This window comes from Mytilus trossulus, chromosome 12, assembly GCF_036588685.1.
Source record: "Mytilus trossulus isolate FHL-02 chromosome 12, PNRI_Mtr1.1.1.hap1, whole genome shotgun sequence".
Taxonomy (NCBI): Eukaryota; Metazoa; Mollusca; class Bivalvia; order Mytilida; family Mytilidae; genus Mytilus; species Mytilus trossulus.
In genome coordinates this window covers 43,917,940-43,940,470 of record NC_086384.1, presented here as the reverse complement: position 1 = coordinate 43,940,470, position 22,531 = coordinate 43,917,940, and the positions used below count along the sequence as shown (strand labels likewise).

The window sequence follows — 22,531 nt, the reverse complement described above, 5'->3', positions numbered from 1 at the left end:
ACGGACATCATGGAAGAGAAAGTGCGGTTATCTTTTTAAATGAATTAATTGACAAAATGTATGAAAATGAATGATACAATAAATTTATTTCAAATCTCAATCGTCTAGTACATATAACAGTAGCTGATATTAGTCTTTTAGCAATTTATTGTAGTCGTTGTAATTTTAAACGCACGTCCTCAATAAATACAGGCTTGTGATACGGAACTACTTAGCCAACTCGGCCACAGTAAACCCAATTAAACATGAAGTTCACGTCAATTTCTTAAAAATGTTATACAAATTTGAAGTAAAAATCGTCAAAGTCGTATCATAATCATAACAAAATTAAGTTATACAAGCACATTTCCTAATGCAAATTTTAAATTTTCGAAAATTAATTTTTGAAGATTTGTTGAACTAAAATGAAGTTTCATGGAACAATTCCTATCATAATTGATAATAATCAAAAGCCTATTGTTCTCTGAAAGTCTTTTTATATCATTTTCATAAGTTATTAATGAGAAGCTACTTTCGGTTTATTCAGTTTTACTTTTGGCATCCACGCAACGTTTTTCTTCAACTGATTTTATAAATAAATGATTCTATGCATTTATGCCTGAAATAAGGGAGGTAATTGTCAACTTCTGGTTTAAAAATGTCACTTCCAGTCTCACATGATAGTTGTTTTTAAACTGATTCCAAATATATAGGGTTTCTATATACTTTTCCCGAAATATAGGAAAATAAGGTACTTCCGGTTCAGTAACATTCACTCCCTGTCTCAAGTGATCGGTTTATGTATGCATATTTAAAAAATATTCAGTTTTGATGGACTTTACTATGAAAGAAGTTCGAAAATAATTACTTCCGGTTTACTCAAGGTCACTTCCGGTTGATATTTGTTCACGGGATAAAAAACAGTTTGCAAAAGACCCTTTGGCATTATCATGTACCACGTTGGAGTAATAATCAATTAACCTTAAATTGAATCGTATCAGATCCAATAACTCTTATAGAAATTCATTGAATTGTTTCAGACCAAATGTATCATATCTGAATCACAATTAGGCGAAATTTTACGCAAGTTTTTTTATGTATATCTTTAAAAGTGATAGAGTAAGTCAAGAAACAACAAAAAGTCAGAAATTAGTTTAAACATATTTATTTATAGTGGATTGGGAAACAAGTTTTGCAACTTATATTAATCCCTTTCCACTTTGCGGGTGCGAGTTCTGCCTTGTAGCGGCATTAGCCTACTCTTTTTCGAAATCTACAAGGGTGTCTTTTACGTGCAAGAGATATGGCTCTCTCTAAAAAACGGGTCAGCCATTTATCGTCCCCTTCCGACGGACTATCATCGTTTCCTCAAGACCATACTCGCAAATGGTGTCAAGGGAGAGCCGAAAATTTAGTTCCTGAAATTTAGAATTTGACTTTGACAAAGTTTACTATTCTTTGACCCAACGGACCTAAAATCATCAGACCCTAGGTCTCTATAACTAACTGTTTACCAGTTAGAATTGCATATCACTAATTTCAAATGCATTAGGGCAAAAAACTATCTCATGAAGTCTTCGTATCGCTTCCGTCAAAATAGAACAATTAAACAATGGTTATAGCGAACAATTTGGTAAATTTTAGTTTTTTTAACGGAGGAGATCTTACCACAAATAAACAGTGTCTGGGGAGATAACTCTTACAATAAATAGTCTTAAACTAAACAGGGTCAGTCTCAAAAGCGCAATAACTGTTCGATATCATAAACAAAAAATCTAAGCGACATCTTTCGAAACCACAAAACAGGGCATGTTACAAATTTTGCGGAAGAAGAAAATCAAAAAAAAATCAGAGAAAATATAACAGGTCTTTATACAGAATAGTGAAAAGACCTGATAACACAAACAAGCTAGTAAGTGTGAAATCTAAGTAAATAAGGATGTCGGATCTTACTTGTAAGTATTAATGACATCACACGAGAGTACCGATTTATTATTTTAAATAGTTACAAGTGCAACACTTTTCATGTTGTTTACGTCAAATGAAAGGCGTCTTTCTTGCCTAGATGTATGTGCATCTGTGTTATCTGTGAAATCAAATTGAAATGGACAATGATATGCTTTTCAACAGCTCTAATTCTGCTTCAGTCAAGAGACAAAGACTATATCATTTTTTGCTACAAGTTAACTGGAGATCGTGTGTGTCTGGTATAATTGTTGGCAGTTCGTTATCTGTACTGCTAAGTTTATCTTTATTTTTGATCATTGCACCATACTTGAACGACAAACCAGAAGCGGAAAGTCCATTAGGTAAGTGATTCCCATTTCTGATAAACATTTAATTGCATATTTGGAAATTTTACACTGCTTTTTAATGATTCAAAAATAAGCTTTTGAAAATGGTATATATTTTATTTACCTGTATTTACAAAACACATGTGTATAACCATAATTAGTTAAGATATGCACGTTACTGTTATGGTTTAACTGCATTTATAACTTGATTATAATGAACTATCTTGTACGATTTCCTTTTTTTTTAAATGATAGAAAAATAGGCCTTTGAAAATGGGATACAAATGTATTTACCTGTATTTACAATACAGATGTATATAAACATAATTAATTAAAATATACACTTTAATATGTTGGTTTAACTGCACTTAAAACTTGAATATAATTATTTATCTGGTAAGATTTCCTGAGGGGCTAGAATGGATTGATAAAAAAGAGCATGATGGGCACAAAGTGCAGAATAAAGAGAAAGAAAATAAAGCAAAGAAAAAGGTTGATCCACAAAATAAAGAAAACAAAAGAGAATAATGGGGCAATACAAAATAAATATAGAGAATAAGAGCATGATAAATAAAGAATAGAGTAAATGACAAAACACAATAAATAAAATTGAGAATAGAAATGGGGAACGTGTCAAAGAGACAACAACCCGACCATAGAACAGACAACAGCAGAAGGTCACCATCAGGTCTTTAATGCAGCGAGAAATTCCCGCACTCAAATGCGTCCATCAGATGGCCCCTAAACAAGTTCAGTGATAATGAACGCCATGCTAGAGAAATGGTAACCAACCCATTATGAGCCTCTTTTATATGACAGGTGTTTTTAAGCAAGGTATGAGATGAACCGAAAAGTAAAAATGTATATCAAAATACCAACCTTTCACCATGATTTAGTAGGTAAAATATATGTAACAACGACGATATTTAACATAAGTTAATGTGTCCTTGTCACTGTTTACAACTTGTTATATATGTGTATAATATTAACCTAGCTCATGACAATATAAGGAATAAGTCCTCTGAATTTTATTTTTGCAAAAATTAACAATATAGTGACAACAAAAATTGAAAACAACGCGTTTAATATGTCTATGCGTTCGAAGCACTTTTCCTGGTTTACCTTCACCAGGAATGCTCAAAGTCAAACATTTGAAATCTGTAGATGTATAAATACCGAAACCGTTCAAGAGCTATATATCAAAAATACCTAAAATAAATAGCCAAGTTCATCTAAATTCAACTTTGCCTGAGGGAGTTGTAACCTTAGTTTCTAAATAATTTATCAATTTATAAACGGACAATTTTAGAAAAGTTTGTTAATTCATGCCAATATAGTAATCAACAATGATGGTCTACGAATGTCATTTCAAATACCTGTCAATCGACATAAAATTTGTAAATAATTAGGTCCAATACCGTTTGAATTGCTGTATTATTAGTGTCATGTCGAAAAAGAGGTTTAAAAGATACAAGAGGGACAAACAAACTCATAGGTAGAAAATAAACTGACAAAGTCATGGCTATAAAGAAAAAGACAAATAGATACACAGATTAAAGTACACAAGACACTACATACATATAGAAAACTAAAGAGTAAGCTACAAGAACCTCACCAAAAAACTGGAAGTGATCTCAAAACGAATTTCTAATCTTTCCTTTAACTTGAATGCACAATATGGCACATTCTTAAATGCAAAATGATGCCAAGATTATTTTGAATTATTTAACAGACGCCCAAATCTAAAATTAAATGGCTAGGAAGTGTCAAACTTTCTTAACAAAAACCCAAATTATGTTGGAAGTAAACCTACATGTTTGTTTTGTTTCCTTTATAAGACCAATTCATGTTTTTAAGAAAGTCTTTCCATTAAAACGTGCTTGAATAAGAAGTGCTATAAATAAATAATCAGTAGTATACCGCTGTTCAAAACTCATAAATCCATGGACAAACAACAAAATCGGGGTAACAAACTAAAACTGAGGGAAACGCATTAAATATAAGAGGAGAACAACGACTAAAATGTAACACACACAGAAACGGACTAAGCATTAGACAAAATCCGATGAGAATTACAAATATAACATCAAAACCAAATACATGAAAATCCTATGGGAATAACAAATATAACATCAAAACCAAATATATAAAATTTGCAATATCGGAATCAAACGCAGTATTTGGACTCTTCAATATTCATATTCACAAAATCAAATTTTGACCTCACGTGAAAAAAAATCAATTTAAGAAAATCGACCTTAACTATTTTGATAAATTAATGCGTTTAAATGTACATTTGTATCATAAATTTATAAAAGTACATAACCTATATACTTGAGAAATACATTGCACAAACTATTAACTCTTATCTTAACTTAGGTAATGAAATACTGAACTATAATTCAAGTAGATCTCTTGAGTTCTTGAGAACCATTTATTTTTATTTCTTAAGAATGATTAAAATACAAATTAGAATAATAAGATGCACAATGAATAATGTGTTCTATAACAGTATTATGGGGCAATATACTTTCAATGCACATGAGATCACCTCTAGATTTTGGTGGGATTCCTCTAGCTCAGTCTTTATTATCAGGGCCTTTTATTGCTGACTATGCGGCATGGGCTTTGCTCATTGTTGAAGGCCGTACGGTGACCTATAGTTGTTAATGTTTGTGTCATTTTGATTTTTTGTGCATAGTTGTCTTATTGGCAATCATACTACATCTTCTTTTTTATATTTAGTTTTCCTTTTAACATTTTGTGAACTGTCAGTTTTTATGTCCACTTGATACATATATCTGTCACCACTTTTGGTGCATAAATAAACAGCAAGAAAATAGTGTAAACGATTGCAGTCTTTAAATATTAGTAGTTGTAAGTCTTATATTATAGCAAAAGGAACTTCAGAACCAGCAATGATGTAAAGGATTAACAATTTTTTATGAGTTTTGTTTCAGAGATGTTCCTGGAATGATAATAACTATGTTATAAAAATTCCTGGAATGATATACATGAAAAATAATTTCTGTGAATAATAATATTAATCATGTTAAAAAAATTCCAGAAATGATATATATACAGTAGAAGTTCCTGGAATAATAACTATATAAGAGAATTCTTTGAATAATAAGAAGTATGTAATAAAAACTCCAGGGATGATAAACATGTAAGAGAAGTTCCTAGAATAAAAACTATGTAATAGAAATTTCAGGAATCATTTGCATGTAGGCTAAATTCCTTGAAAGATAATTATGTGACAGTATTTCCATAAATATAATTGCGTTAGACAATTTCCTTGTATATATAGTGTAGCAGAAATGCAAGGAATACTTATTTTAATGGATAATCAAGATAAATCATTTAATAAGAAAACACCTAGTTTAAACATATTTATTTATAGTGGATTAGGATAGAAGTTTTGCATCTTATATTAATCTCTTTCCACTTTGAGGGTTCGAGTTCTGCCTTGTAGCGGCATTAGCCTACTCTTTCCATTTATCGTCCCCTTCCGTCGGACTATCATTGATTTCTCAAGACCATACTCGCAAATGGTGTCGAGGGAGAGCCGAAAATTTAGTTCCTGAAATTTTCATCCCAAACGGGAATCGAACCAGGAACCTTTGTGTTAGTTGTCCGATGCACTAACCACTTCACCACGGCTCTCTGTAAGCACTCTCTAAGCAAACACTAGTTCATGTTTATATTTTGTTTTATACTGATTAGGATTATAACACAATGTTAACTGCTGTACCCATATTTTATTACATTTTTATATATTATGTCTTTTTGTTTTATTCACACATCGTTGTAAATATTAGAGGTTGATGCGACTGCAATAACAGTAAGAGGTTTAGGTAGCTATAAACCAGATTTAATCAACCATTTTTTACAAACGAAATGCATGTACGAAGTCAGGAATATGACAGTTGTTGTCCTGTCGATTGATTTGTTTTGATTTTACCGTTTTGAATTTTCCTCGGATTTTCGTATTTTTGTTATTTTTACTTCTTTCCGAAAAAGAAAAAAACCCAACTGAATGTTTTAATAAAACATAGGAAACATAGAATTCTAGTGTGAATTTCAGGAACGGATGATGATTATTTGCTAACTCTAGCAAATCCTTTCTTTCCTTCGAATCGCCGTGATATATAAATATAATATCATCACGATACCTTCAATATTCCTCATTGATCTGAGGAGATAGATTAAATCATCTGTCGGTGGGCATATTGATTTTGTGATTTGATTTAACAAACTGATCATACGAAATTCTAATTGCCGATAATAATTCATCATTCGGACAGTTAGTGTACATTGATACTACATCAAAACTACACAGCCAGCAATCTGCAAAAGGCTTAATTCTTTCAAACTTTTATATTAGATCAGACGTATTCTTTATATATGTGTGTTGTTTTTGTACCATAGGTACTAAAAATAATCGATGTAGCGTCCAATAAATTCTGTGACAGTACCAATCTGAGATATGATTGGCCGACATGGCGGAATTATGTTGTCAATGTTAAACCCATATTTATTGATTTTTACTAATTCTGATTCATTTAATCGGTGTATTTTAGGAAAGATACGCATATACCCAGGCCCATAATCAATTTGATTACCATTATTAAGGTAATTAAATATGGAGTAATCTATAACACCTTTGGTGTACATGCCTTTGACATATGTATTGATATTACATCTAAGTGCTTTTAGGTCAAAGTTTTCCAATTTGGTGTAATGTTGAGTATTTAATTGGCGATCGCCTTCAAGAAGGTAATTGACCTTATTTAAAACAACAAAATTGTTACTTTTATCGGCTTTTTTAATGACTAATGATTCATCATTTACCAAAGAAGATATGCCGAACCTTTGTGAAAGACTGAGATTGTTTCGAAATTTTCGAATTTGTATAAAAAGTTCTGCTATGCCCTTTTGACTGACGGTGAAGGAACGAATTTCAAACCTCTGGATAAAAACAAATACTCGTCATCAGTTATATGCGAAAGATTAACAACCTGTTTTCTATCTTCATACATTTCACAGAATGTATGTTAACTTTTGAAGAAACTACACGTGCTTACTTTTTAAAATGCTCTCAGGTGTAAACAATAGCATGATATACATGACCTTTGATAATTACTCTATGTGTACTTTCGAGTCATTATAGAAACACACTGTATGGTGTTTTGTGTTCCTGTAAGTTAATTAATGGAGAAGGAATACATATCAGGTAATTGAAGTTCTCAGGAACTTTTTTAATCTACTATTGTGTTCCATTCGAACATATATTATGCAGAACAATATTTTAGAAAACACGAAAAAAATAATAATGATACGAATAGGTAAATTTGTATTGGACAGATAGCTTAAAGGAAGCTGACTTTCGAAAATACAAAACGCAGGATCCAATTAGCCATCAAACACAAACGAACAAAAGATGTGTATGTTTCAGGAAACTGATATGTATTTAGGGACACAACATAATATTAACTAAATGTTTAATTTAGAATATATAGAACAAAATATATTTCAAGCATTCACACTTTTTTAGCTGATTCATTAAAATATGGTGATGGCATAAATACAAGATTTAGTGCCTGGCAATGGGGATCGTGTTCTAAGACATGTGGTATTGGTGTACAGGAAGGGATCAGAACCAGTATATGTCCACAGAATGTTCAATGTGTAGATAATGAAACGGAGATTTTACGAAGACATTGTTTTAATGAACACTGTTCCGGTAAGTAAGGATAAGAAGGTTAAAGGTGAACATGTACGTCATGGAGACAGCAACCAAACAACAACAAAAGAACTATAGAAATAAATAGGTCAACATACGATCTGCAACAACAAAAAAACACGCTTCAATTTTGTTGACTTTCAAGATCTTACGGGAACACATATTCCATGAAAAGAAACAAAACTTACAGAGATAAATCAAGACAGCACTTGGCGTTGTGTCTGATTTCTATCATACATGTAAACATGTGATGGGTTCAACTTATTTTTATTGAAACCAATCGTTTTTAATATCCTTGTTTTTTGTTTTTTTGCTTGATCTAATGATTAACAAGGACCTTGTTATCATGATAAAGTTTCTTCCTCAATTGTGCTAATACTATTTTTGTGCAACACCAAATGTTTAAATGAACCGTTCTTTTCGCCATTGTGGATTTGACAGGGAAAACATCACTATGCAAAATACACGAAAAAGAACCGAGTTAACACTGTTTCCATTGACAATTTGAAACGTTACAGCAAACTTCATTACATAGAAGTCCAAACTTAGAACTCAATGCCCGAAAGTAAAAATAACTTTAAAAAAAGAAGCAATGTAAGAAAGGGTAACTAATACAAGTGAGAGGTCTAGCTAGATCTAAAACCAGATTTAACTCATCATTTTCTAATTAAATGCCTTTACCAATTTAAAAATATGACAGTTACTGTTGTTGTCCATTTTGGTTGATGACTTTGAGCTTTTGTTTTGCCATTTGATTAGGGACTTTTACTATGAATTTTGCTCGGAACTCAGTATTTTTGTGATTTTAGTTTTCACAATGTGTTGATCAATTTCGTCACTGCTGAATAATTTTAAAAACGACGATGCTTTGTCATTTCTATTTCAATTTTTTGATGACTTTACTCAGGAGAGGGAATAATTACACATTATTAGATTTTTAAAAATTTAACGGAAGTAATTTATCTACAAGTATTTAATAAAGCTAGTTCTATTATTAGGTAAAACAGAAACTATTTTCAACAATTTGAAACTTACCTTCCATTCAGTAAAATCACAAAAAATATTGAACTCCGAGGAAAATTCAAAACCGGAAAGTCCCTAATCAAATGGCAAAATGAAAAGATAAAACACGTCAAAAGAATGATGGACAACAACTGTCATATTTCTGAATTGGTTCAGGCGATGTACAGTCAATGTCCGTTAAAATGAGAATACAATTGAGAATGGAAACTGGGAAATGTGTCATTGAGACAACAACCCGACCATAGAACAGAAAACAGAAGAAGGTCACCAATAAGTCTTCAATGCAGCGAGAAATTCCCAACACCGGTGGCGTTCTCCGGCTGCCCCCCAAACAAACACTACTTGAACCAGCATGTCAATATGAACCTCATTAATCAAAATATCATAACATAAAATTATGAATAGAAAGCAAAAAACTGCAATATTATGGTTGGTTTTATTAAAAACAATTTATATATCTACCACACACAGTGGCATTGCTACCAAAAATAAACAGTAACTGTGAACCGTTATATATAGTTTACTAACATTAACGGTATCAATTTTCCTTTACCAGATACGCATGTCGACAATACATGTCTCTTCAGTGAAGCTTGTGGCCAAAATATTTGAAATCCAAAGCTTATATAAAAGATGAAGAGCTATAATAAAAAAAAAAGTCCCAAAAAGTATAGCAAAATCCGTGAAAGGAATAAGAGATTTGCAAGAGGGAGATACATTCCTTAATTAATAATTTCTAACCTTTTGTAACAGCTAAATTTAATAACACAAAAAATCCGTATTTTCATGCCAGTACCGAAGTTATTAAATAGTCTATTACAGTTTGTCATACAAACAAAAACAAGCTGATCTTCATAGTGAAAATGATCACCTTTTTTACGTTATCGCAGTTTGACGACTTGTAAAAAAACAATTTTTTTTTTACTTTTTGTTTTTAAAAACAATTTATATTAAATATAAATACAATGAAAACATCCTGCATTGTGCACGTATTTTGCCATCAGTGAATTTAAACTCGAGGTTGACGCATTGTACTCAGATTTGTGTCAATAGCAACAGTAAATATGAACATACGAAAGTAATCTAATGATCTTAGCAGTTAGATGATTATAATGGCGAACACATAATACTTAAACCATTTAAATAACTAACATATTTTCTGCTTATAGTCAATGCGCTTTTTCTAAAACAAAAGCAGTTTGAAATAATTCGAGATGCATTTTGGCGACCTGTACCATACAAAGATCTCGTCTGATATTGTTTACGTTGCGGCAATAAATGTCAGTGTTGATGAAAATGAACAACAGATTGATGGACAACTTATGCTAGAAGAGTGAAATATGAACAAATTAAAACTAATCAAAGCGAACAAACGCGGATTTGTAAAAATAAACGTTGAGATCAATTGAATGAAAACCCAACACATTTATTTTTGTGGGATTGTATGATGGAGATAATGGATGGCTGCTAAACATGAAATATGAGCTTAAATGCATATTCGATCAGGCTTAGGAGATGCTTGAATTGCATAAACATTATGCCTTCTTTCACTTGACTAATATACTGAGTCGAATTTTTCACTTGTTAGCACACAATGAAAGTTTAGAAAACAGTTCGCCAATGTCAACCTAACTGGAATCAATATTCTCACTCCGAGCCGTCCAATTTATGTCCTACCTCCTAAATGCCATATACATAAAGTAAATCAGTTTTCAAGGTTTTAATTTACCATTCTGGTAACTACACAACACCGAGGCAGGCACGCTTAGACGTTACCATCAAAGCTTCCGTGGTTGATAAATACAATATACAACTTTCTAATTTAAAAAAAACTCACTATTTATTTGATTACAATTAACTACAACTCACAACACTATGTGAGACATATTATTTTGTGCAATTCACCGATTCAGAGTCTAAGTATTCTTTTGGGTTTCTATTTTTTAACACGTGGTCCAAAATGGTTATCTAACTTTTCCCTTTACAACAGATCTTCAACTTACTGTGAAATGGTATTTGAATGTTGTTTGTAAACAACGAAATTATAAAACATATAGATTGTGAAACTAATTAATGATCTATACCGCACCCTGAAAGCTTTGTCTTGCAAATTCCTATAGATAAAAACTTATACTTTTGATTCATTTATTTTCGTGGGTTCTTATTATTGTGGTTTGAGGAAAACTGAAATATTCGTGGATATTTATTTTCGTGATTTTGGTAAAGTTTGAAAATTTGCAATTTGTTGAATATTTAAATTCGCGGTGTATATTTCCAGTTGATGGTAAATGGAGTGTTTGGATGCAGGAACCATGTAGTGTCACGTGTGGTGTTGGTACCCGTCTACGTCATCGACAATGTTCTAATCCACATCCTCAATATGGCGGACAAAACTGCGCAGGAAAAAGTATTGATCACATAAATTGCACACAATCCAGCTGTTGTCCAGGTTATTATCATAATAAAAATCTTTTAGAGATACATAAACTCCTGGAAGGGGTTGAGATATTTTTTATTTCGGTATTAATTCTTTCTGCAACTGTTACATGTATCTGCTCTTTTACACGTTATTTTTGCCATTTCTTTTTATTTTTTTGCCTAGGTTTCTCAATTACTTATATTATTTCCTTTGTTTTTTCATCTTTCTCCTTATTCTCTGCCCTTTAAACCCTAAAATTGTCGATTGTTGATATGTGTCATATTTGTGTTTCAATTGTTAGATTGTTCTTGAATCTAGCGTTTACGATTTTCTCATTTGAAATGTTTTACTCATTTAATAGTTATCAAAAGTACCAGGATTATAATTTTATACGCCAGACGCGCGTTTCGTCTACATAAGACTCATCAGTGACGCTCAGATCAAAATAGTTAAAAAGCCAAACAAATTCAAAGTTGAAGAGCATTGAGGATCCAAAATTCCAAAAAAATGTGCCAAATACGGCTAAGGTAATCTACTCCTGGGGTAAGAAAATCCTTAGTTTTTAGAAAAATTCAAAGTTTTGTAACAGAAAATTTATAAAAATGACCATATAATTGATATTCATGTCAACACCGAAGTGCTGACTACTGGGCTGGTGATACCCTCAGGGACAAAACGTCCACCAGCAGTGGCATCGACCCAGTGGTGTAAATAGTTATCAAAAGTACCAGGATTATAATTTTATACGCCAGACGCGCGTTTCGACTACATAAGACTCATCAGTGACGCTCAGATCAAAATAGTTAAAAAGCCAAACAAATACAAAGTTGAAGAGCATTGAGGATCCAAAATTCCAAAAAATTGTGCCAAATACGGCTAAGGTATTCTACTCCTGGGGTAAGAAAATCCTTAGTTTTTAGAAAAATTCAAAGTTTTGTAAACAGAAAATTTATAAAAATGACCATATAATTGATATTCATGTCAACACCGAAGTGCTGACTACTGGGCTGGTGATACCTTCGGGGACGAAACGTCCACCAGCAGTGGCATCGAACCAGTGGTGTAAATAGTTATCAAAAGTACCAGGATTATAATTTTATACGCCAGACGCGCGTTTCGTCTACATAAGACTCATCAGTGACGCTCAGATCAAAATCGATATCACTTTTAGAGGTTCGCTACCCATATTTAAAACAACAGGCAATTCATAACATTAGTATATATTGATAGGGGATTATTAAAGGAACCAAAAGAGCAAAGTAAAAATATAGGTTAATGTGCTTGATTTCGAGATATTAACCATTGAAATTTTGGCGGGAAATGATCTCTCTTGAATTTTCATAGCTTTATCATTGACAAGTTTAAGTGCTTAAAACCATAAAAAAATAACAAGGATTTTATGAGACTTTACCAAATGGTTTATCATTATACATGTTAAATATTTTTTAAAAGAATAATAGGGGTTAATGGGGAAATTGTTTTAATGCATTTAAGTGGATAAAACCAGAGGATTCTTAAAATCTGACAAAAACTCAAAAACATGACAAGCGAACATCCTTAATATCAATTACTTTCTTTCTACTGCACCCATTGCTTGACTGATTGTTGGTTGCTTAACGTCAATCTCATTCTGCTGCATCCATGTTAAAGACATGTATGTTCTACACATTAGTATGTGTACATTTTTTTTCTTCTCACAAATGATCAATATACGGGTATTTAAGCTACTCTAGTTGTTAGAGTCATACAGATATTCAGCATAAAGGTCAATATTTTGATAGCAATCTTACTTTATCAGGTCATATACAAATTAAAAAGTTAAACAGCATTGTTTAACTTACAAATCTATAAACTTCAATCTTAGTGTCTGAGGATTTTGTCGACAGTTAATATATTTTGTTGTTACTCTTACATTATATTTACAAATGTAGGGGTAAGAACAACTCCCTCACAAAATATGGTGGGGTTAAATATCTAAAATATTGGATTAATATAGAAAAATAATCAATGTTTCTTAACCCTTTTACAAAAAGTAAAAATGGATCAGAAATGGCATTTGTTCGAAATAGCTTTTATTTAAATATTTAACAAAATCATTTGTAATATTTATATTTATAACTAATTATATCCTGATGACTTCATTAATCTTTCAAGTATTGCTTTATATTTATAATGTGTATCAAATACTGCAGTTTGTAATTTCACATGTTTCATCATCAAAAATAATTAATTACAAAAAAAAACATAAATAAAAACCTTCAATCTTATATTTTGCACTTTTGTGGTAGGAACCAATGTGATAGTCAGTTCATAATATTGGTAAATATTTTATGCATATTTGATAGTGAGTTCATCATGTTGATAAAGATTTGGAATCAAATTGATAGTGAGTTCATAATATTGATAAATATTTGGAATCAATTTGATAGTGAGTTCATAATATTGGTAAAGATTTGGAATCAATTTGATAGTGAGTTCATACTATTGGTAAAGATTTGGAATTAATCTGATAGTGAGTTTGATCATATTGATAAAGATTTGAAATCAATTTGATAGTGAGTTCATAATATTGGTAAAGATTTGAAAAAAAAAATGATAGTGAGTTCATAATATTGGTAAAGATTTGGAATCAATTTGATAGTGACTCATAATATAGGTCAAAACTTGGAATCAATTTGACAGTGAGCTCATAATATTGGCAAAGATTAGGAATCAATTTGATAGTGAGTTCATAATATTGGTAAAGATTTTGGATCAATTTGATAGTGAGTTCATAATATAAGTAAAGATTTTATTTAAATTTAACACTTATATTTATTCTGAAATAATTTTCTAATGTCATAAAAAAATCAGTTTAATGTATATATCTGCAATGCATAAACATATGTACATGTGACAGGCTAACAGGATACGACTTTTCTTATTTGTTTAGTTAGCAAAAAAACAATTACCAGAACAATAATTCTGCATGTAGGAATGTTATTTTGTACAAACGAACAATTTATATATATTTGCATAATCATTGTTTATTGTTAATAGGATTGACAGATGATACCCTTATGAACTGCGCCGGAGGTTGGATTCGACGTGACGACATTGGTGCATGCTTTTGTTTTAGTAAACAACGTTTGTCATGGAATAGTGCACAGGTAATTCTTGAACAACATATGATAAACACTTGAACAAGTATTCACAAAACTTTGCATCTTGTTGCAGTATTTGCTCATTGTTGACGGTCGTATACTGACTAATAGTTTTTAAGTTCTGTGTCATTTTGGTCTTAGCGAAAAGGATTAAAATTTTCAAATATCAATAGCGTAAAGCCTAGATCATATAATACTATAAAAGCTATACTACAAATTTTAATAAAAAAAGGTAGAGTTTTGAAGATGAATTATTTGTTGATAGATTAAAAAAAAAAAAAAAAAAATAGGAAAGTTCAACTTTACTTAGGCATAGTTGAAGTTTATCTTTTATACCCCTTTTGATCATATAGCTTTCCACGCATGCACTCACTTATAAAGTGTTAATTAAAAATTCACACATAGTGTTTAAAATCAAAAATATTGTAAACAACGAACACGTTCTATTCACGATTACAACAACATTGGATAAGAAAGGGTGTAGTGAATATCCTGCTAGGCAAAGCATGAAACGGTCATCTTCTTCTTAGTTTTCAAGATTACATGAACATGGAAAAGTAGGAGAAAATCCTTTGATAGCTATATTACCCGTCTCATTGTTTAAATATGAAATATCAAAAGGGCTAACACCGAAGAGCAAAACTGCCTCAAGTAAACATTACGTTGTAGAAAAAGTTTATTTACAAAATTTATCCTATCGAAATTAAGAGAAGGAAAATGTATGATTTGATTCATACCAAGACAACAGAACTGGTTAGTTCGTGAATAATACCACTCTACTAATAGTCTACTGGCAACGGTTCTGACATAATTGGAACACAGACATGTATTCTACTGATTTCCTCATTCATGGTAACAATTTTACAGCTTTAAATTTCAAATTATATGATGATGTTTCCCAAGCAGACGGTATATTACATTATAAAATGTTTGGCGTTTTTGCTTATAGAGCAGATTTGATTTAGAATTTTCTTTTCTCAGGAATATATTACCTTAGCTGTATTTGGCTCACCTTTTTGGAATTTTGAATCCTCAATGCTCTTCAGTTTTGTACTTGTTAAGCTTTATAACTATTTTGATCTGAGCGTCAATGATGAGTCGTATGTAGATGAAACACGCGTATGGCGTATAAAATTATAATCCTGCTAACGTTGATAACCCTATAGAAACGATCCACGCACAAGTAATAAACCTATAAATTCTTTTTTAATGTTATGATTTTAAAACTGGTATAGGATCTTTAAATATTTATTTCATTTCGTTTCGAATTGATATTTTCCTCATTGACCAAACCACAACTACTTCTTTAAAATCGTTTCCAAATTGCTGAAATCTCTGTCTAAAAGATCTTAAAAAATTCAAACAACAAATTAACGTGCATTTTCTAGTTCCTTTTTCACACAAGTAATATCTGTTAGACGTTTAACGTTTCGGACGTACCAAATTTATAAAGTGTCATTTCCAGTTTATAGTAATGGTTGGATGTCATGACTTTCGCAAGTTTTATAGCCAGTGGTCAAGTTCGGACATACTTTGTATACTTTTCTAGTAATACAGTGAAACCTGATTAAACCGAACCCTGAATAAACCTGAAACCTGTCTAATCAAAACTTGTTCTGAAGACCAATCATATCACATTGTACAATATATGCGTTGTGAACCTGATTAAACCGAATACCTGCCAAAACCGAACAAAATCTTGTCCCGAAGGGTTCGGTTTAGTCAGATTTTACTGTGATTAGGATTGTAGCAAAATATTGACTGCTGTATTTTTGACATTTTGACCTTTTATGTCTGTTTGTTTTGTTCACGCATCAATGTTAATATAATGTAATTGAATGCGACTGTCATATAAGTGATATTATTAGCTAACTATAACACCAGGTTCATCCACCATTTCATACAAAAGATAATGCCTGTACCTATTCAGGAATATTTAAGTTGTTATCTATTTTTTAACAATAAAAATAAATACAATGTTAAAAACGGTCATGCTTCGTTAACTATAGTTTACAGCTTTTACATCTATGCTAGAAAGACAAATCTTTGTTTGGCTTGTTTGCTATGTTTGTATAATTTTTTTCTCAACCATTGTTATTAAGATCTGTATTTATACGAGGCTTAACCCAGTAGTGAGTGAACTATTTCTCCTGTTTCACAGCTGATATTTAAAGACACTCACCAGTTATTGTCTATACTCTTTCTAAATTTGCTGATTCAAAAACAAAAGAATACTTATACTTTTGTAGGACTTACACTAGTCAGAAAGGTTCTTTGTCGGTACATATGGAAAAATACAACCAAACTGTATTGACTCACATATGTTAATAATTTACCTAAACCATGGTTACTGTTTGTGGAAGCAAGCTCATTTTGACAGATCACCGCGATATAGCCTTTTGGTGCTAATGCGACGTAAAGCAACCAACAATTAATCAATCAATCGTTTTGACCGGTTTTTCTGAAGCATCTTTAATGTTCTTGTTTAGCTTTGCAGGTACCATGCAGGACTATGCTTGTCTTTTTTATGCGGTACTTAAGACATGTGGTCTAGATTGGCATAGGGTAAGTTGTTTTTGTACTCGTGTAATTGGTTTAACCCTACCATATTTTGTGCCAGACTGCCTCTTTGTTCTTTTTCAGTTTTTTTAACCAGCCTATTTCTGGTGGAGTTGGCTGTTCTTGTTTGGTATGACTGTTTTACTTTTCATGTTAAGGTTTGGTGTCATTATGCAGGAGTGTGCATGCTTTTTTCACTGTGGGTCTTGCTCTGACGATATTTTGTGTAGATAGGCACATACAAAGAGTTTAACACCAACATAGTGCGTGCCAGTCAACCACAATTTGTGGAGGTGTGTTTGTGGTTGGTGTAAACGATACGACTTTCCTTGTTCAATTGTGCGGTCATCATGCAGACCAAGACAGGCTTTTTGTAATTACTATTCAACATTTGTCTAGATGTGTTGTTTTCTTCTTCTTTTTAACCCACCTATTTTATGGGAGTTGTGTGTTTCTGACTGGTGTAATATGTTCTACTTTTCGATATTTTTTAGTATCTACTATTATCCTTTTAATATATTATAGATACTGTTATTTACAAGGAAACCAATAACATTGCCATATACAAAGGGTTTATCAGATCATTTCTAATTCTCAAATATTTACACTTACAGCCAAAAATATTTAAATGAAATCAAGAAACACGTTATGAATAATCATTAACAAAAAATAGTTTCAGATGCAATGAACCACTACATTAAGCAACATGTCTACATCCAAAAACATATTCATTCGAAAAGGACGTAATGCATTTTCTCTTTTTTTGTTGATTAACTTTCGGTATTATGTAATAGTAGATGGATACTAAATGTAAGGTTTATGATAAAAACATCAAAATTGAACCAAACTATTTACATTGCTGTCATCGGGACCGGAAGATATATATATAATCAACACTTTCGAAAGGTTAGAATATGTAGACTGCATCTGCCTTCTCTTGTGTGAAGTTACGGTGTTAAATAAAGGCGGTTAACCGATATAACAAAATGGTAAAATTTTATATAAAGTATCAGCAATTTAAGGCTTTTCAAAATAGTGCCAATCCAAGACGAAATTCTTCATTCAAGATTTGAAATATATAACAAAAGTAAGTTGATTATTATAGATGTAGTTATGGAATAAATAACAAACTTTTAGCAACTTTTCAACAGGTTTTGTCCTATCCTGTATTTCTTATGCAATATTCATATACAGTATTCATCAAAATTATTTTGGGATACAAATCTATGTGTGTTGTTGCAATGACAGCAAATTGTTCCTTTTCAGACGTTTCTATTGTCAATTGTTGCGTTTCAAATTGTCTCGCTACTGGAAAATATGGAAAGCATTGAGTCTTTGTTTTGACAATGAGTGAAGATTATACAGTAAATTGCAACTTGACTATACGTTGAGCTTTACATTGGCTTCCTATGGTTACTGGGGTGATTCAAGAGTTCGTAATCGTGGAATTTATTTTACGTCCACAATTTTGATTTTATTATTCTTATTTTGGTCTTAAAATATCACATAAATAACCGTTTAAAGAGTTGCATTAGTAGAAAACATAGATTTCACGTGTACCCGGGTCGAAAAAGGATAGAATTGCTAGACAAAGCCTCGTTTTTATAAAAAAAAAAGCAGAGATTATATCCATTCCGTTCAATATGAAGTGCAGTATTGCGGAGCATATATGGAATGGGTATGAACTTTGCGCCGGAGATTGTTTGTAGATGTGATCAAAACAAACAAACAGAAAACTCGACTCCCTCTTTTTCTAAAAAGTGATAACACCAAACGAGTTTCAAAACATGAAATATAGCGAAAACAAAAACCAAAAAAATTACATATATAAATTTAATAAATATGTTGTAGGTAAATAAATTGTTTCTACCTTTTGAAAATGCTTCTACCATGTAAGGAATATGACAGTTGTTGTCCGTTCGTTTGATGTGTTGTATCCTTTGATTTTGTTATTTGATTAGGGACTTTCAATTTTAAATTTTCCTCGGAGTTCAATATTTTTGTAATTTTACTTTTAACAGCATGTACTTGTTTTAAATTTCTTTTCATTTCTAATTTGCTATCTTAAGATATTTATATATATATATATATATAACCTTATTGATATTTGCAGCAAAATGCAACAGAGAGATGTAGTTGTCAATGGAACTGTGCCAGGTAAGTTTCTTTATTAGTTTAAGGAATGTAATAAAGACTGAGTTATGTTTTTTTATAATTTTTATTTAGTAAGATTTTTTTTTCCATATAAACGGAAGGTTGTGCTGGCAATACATTCAGGTTCAACCTACCATGTCTTTATTGAAATATCCAGTACCTAGTCAAAATATGGCAGTCGTTATAAACAAAATAACATTCTATGTATGTTTTTTTTTTGTTGTATTTCTGTGTTTTCGTTGTTTTCAACTCATAGTTGATGTGTCTCCCCCGTTTTTAGTTTGTTACCCATATTTTTTTTTACTTTATCTATCATTTCATGAATACTGAAAAGCGGTAAACTACTTTTGCTCTTAATTTAAATGTACATTTCAAATGTACATCTGTTTCCATAAAACCAATTTCCGCGTTTATGGGAATGTTTAGAATACCGAAAGTCCAGTTTCATAAACGAACAAGTTAGGCACCGGATTGACAAGTTAGACACCGGATTGTCAAGTTAGACACCGGATTGACAAGTTAGGCACCGGATTGACAAGTTAGGCACCGGTTTGAATGATCAAATGGAAGGTTTGAAAAATGGAAAAGAACCGAAACTAGTATAGAGGAAATAATTACGCTCTTAGACAGTCATAAACACAATGTTATTAAACGAATATTTATTGTTCGTAATTGTTCAACAGATTTAGGTTTGAAAGCACTTTGTTTTGAATAGGACATAAAGTACATATATGCATATATTCTCTAAACATTTCAAAATTTGTGTACATTATTGATAACATGCTATACACCCAGTGATCAAATACAAATTTGTAATCAAATAACGGTCTTCTCTGCCTCAAAACTTGATAACACAAGTCACATCGTAGCTGTAATTTTCACATGCATTGTCTGAATATTACTTAATCCTTTAAACTTGAATGTCTTTAATAGCTAGGTAACTGTCAAATGTATATAATACGGTATTTTTTTATATATTTTTACAGCTTTTACATTTATTTATACATACAAAGCAAGCAAGCCAAACAAAGATTTGTCTTTATAGCATTAACGTAAAAGCTGCATTCTATAGTTAACGAAGCATGACCGTTTTTAACATTTTATTATTTTTATTTTAGCCACACTTGACGTTAATAACAATATATCAAATTCAACACAGACTGATGATTTCATAGATATAATAACTGTTAAAAACATCCCTATTTTCATTGGTATCTTCTGTGGGTGTGTGTTCTTGGTGACTATCTGTGCTTTCCTGTGGTCTTACTTACGAACAAATCCATCAGACAGATTTGATTTACCCTTAACCATGTCAGTAAGTATAACAGTCGTAGCTAAGAGAAAGTTCGTTGTTTAAAGTTTGAAGTAATAACCGTTTATTGAATCATTCTGTTTGGTTTATTTCAAACGATAAAGGGTAAAGTATGATGCACCATAATACATTATCTTAACATATAAGTCTTCAATGGCTCCTGAAAGTTTTTTTTTACCAAAGTTTCATTAAATATGAGGATTCTTGTCCATTCGTTTTTAATGTGTTTTGTTATTTGATTTTGCCATGTGATTATGAACTTTCCGAATTGATTTTCCTCTAATTGATTAATACCAATTCAAACATAATGTAAAAGTCCGAGTCAGCCTTTTCCCGCCATTGAAAAAAAACCAAATATCTCGAAAAGGAGCTCTATAATCTATCATTATTTTTATTTTTTAACTCTTTCGACTTAAAGCATCATATCTTTTTAAATATCACTGAAGTACACTCTTCAACAGTCATAGAATTTAACATCGATTATTAATTCCCAAGCTTATTTACCAGCGAACACAGACAAACAATGTAGAATTTGAAAATTTGAAAAAAGATTTCAGAAGTTTACCTGAATAAAGAAGATGTCAGTTCAAATTATTTAAAAATTGTGTGAAAGAACATTTGTTGTTTGATCAATGATTTTTTAAATTATAATCGGCGAAATCTAGAAAATGAATCTGAAGTAAAGTGTCGATTTCTAAATGTATGACCCGTAACGTTGAATAAATAATTCATGAAAAATCAGAATAACACTTCTTAATATTTAGAAAAAATATATTTGCAATAGAAATTAAGTGTCCATATGTTTTTCTTATTTTACAGGTTTCAAACAATATTTCTACATCACAACAAACCAGTCACAAAGACGGACATCATGGAAGAGAAAGTGCGGTTAACTTTTTAAATGAATTAATTGACAAAATGTATGAAAAGGAATGATACAATAAATTTATTTCAAATCTCAATCGTCTAGTACATATAACAGTAGCTGATATTAGTCTTTTAGCAATTTATTGTAGTCGTTGTAATTTTAAACGCACGTCCTCAATAAATACAGGCTTGTGATACGGAACTTCTTAGCCAACTCGGCCACAGTATACCCAATTAAACATGAAGTTCACGTCAATTTCTTAAAAATGTTATACAAATTTGAAGTAAAAATCGTCAAAGTCGTATCATAATCATAACAAAATTAAGTTATACAAGCACATTTCCTAATGTAAATTTAAAATTTTCGAAAATTAATTTTTGAAGATTTGTTGAACTAAAATGAAGTTTCATGGAACAATTCCTATCATAATTGATAATAATCAAAAGCCTATTGTTCTCTGAAAGTCTTTTTATATCATTTTCATAAGTTATTAATGAGAAGCTACTTTCGGTTTATTCAGTTTTACTTTTGGCATCCACGCAACGTTTTTCTTCAACTGATTTTATAAATAAATGATTCTATGCATTTATGCCTGAAATAAGGGAGGTAATTGTCAACTTCTGGTTTAAAAATGTCACTTCCAGTCTCACATGATAGTTGTTTTTAAACTGATTCCAAATATATAGGGTTTCTATATACTTTTCCCGAAATATAGGAAAATAAGGTACTTCCGGTTCAGTAACATTCACTCCCTGTCTCAAGTGATCGGTTTATGTATGCATATTTAAAAAATATTCAGTTTTGATGGACTTTACTATGAAAGAAGTTCGAAAATAATTACTTCCGGTTTACTCAAGGTCACTTCCGGTTGATATTTGTTCACGGGATAAAAAACAGTTTGCAAAAGACCCTTTGGCATTATCATGTACCACGTTGGAGTAATAATCAATTAACCTTAAATTGAATCGTATCAGATCCAATAACTCTTATAGAAATTCATTGAATTGTTTCAGACCAAATGTATCATATCTGAA

The 22,531-nt window shown here is 31.2% G+C and overlaps 1 protein-coding gene across 1 annotated transcript; it reads left to right on the top strand.

The window, feature by feature from the left end:
* Positions 1–1,972: 1,972 nt before the first annotated feature.
* LOC134693459 (mucin-like protein) lies at positions 1,973–21,562 on the top strand. The gene is made up of 7 exons (XM_063554290.1): positions 1,973–2,288; positions 7,831–8,019; positions 11,321–11,491; positions 14,501–14,610; positions 19,277–19,320; positions 20,436–20,632; positions 21,449–21,562. The coding sequence occupies exons 1-6, from the start codon at positions 2,084–2,086 to the stop codon at positions 20,443–20,445; spliced, it is 729 nt and encodes a 242-aa protein (XP_063410360.1). The 5' UTR covers positions 1,973–2,083; the 3' UTR covers positions 20,446–20,632; positions 21,449–21,562.
* Positions 21,563–22,531: the final 969 nt, after the last annotated feature.

What these genes read in the sequence shown, in the direction of transcription:
- LOC134693459 (XM_063554290.1), top strand. Translation starts at nt 2,084, where the DNA reads ATGGACAATGATATGCTTTTCAACAGCTCTAATTCTGCTTCAGTCAAG. An exon ending in AGAAGCGGAAAGTCCATTAG is followed by an intron (nt 2,289 to 7,830) that starts GTAAGTGATTCC and finishes ACACTTTTTTAG; the next exon opens with CTGATTCATTAAAATATGGT. An exon ending in TGTCATGGAATAGTGCACAG is followed by an intron (nt 14,611 to 19,276) that starts GTAATTCTTGAA and finishes TGATATTTGCAG; the next exon opens with CAAAATGCAACAGAGAGATG.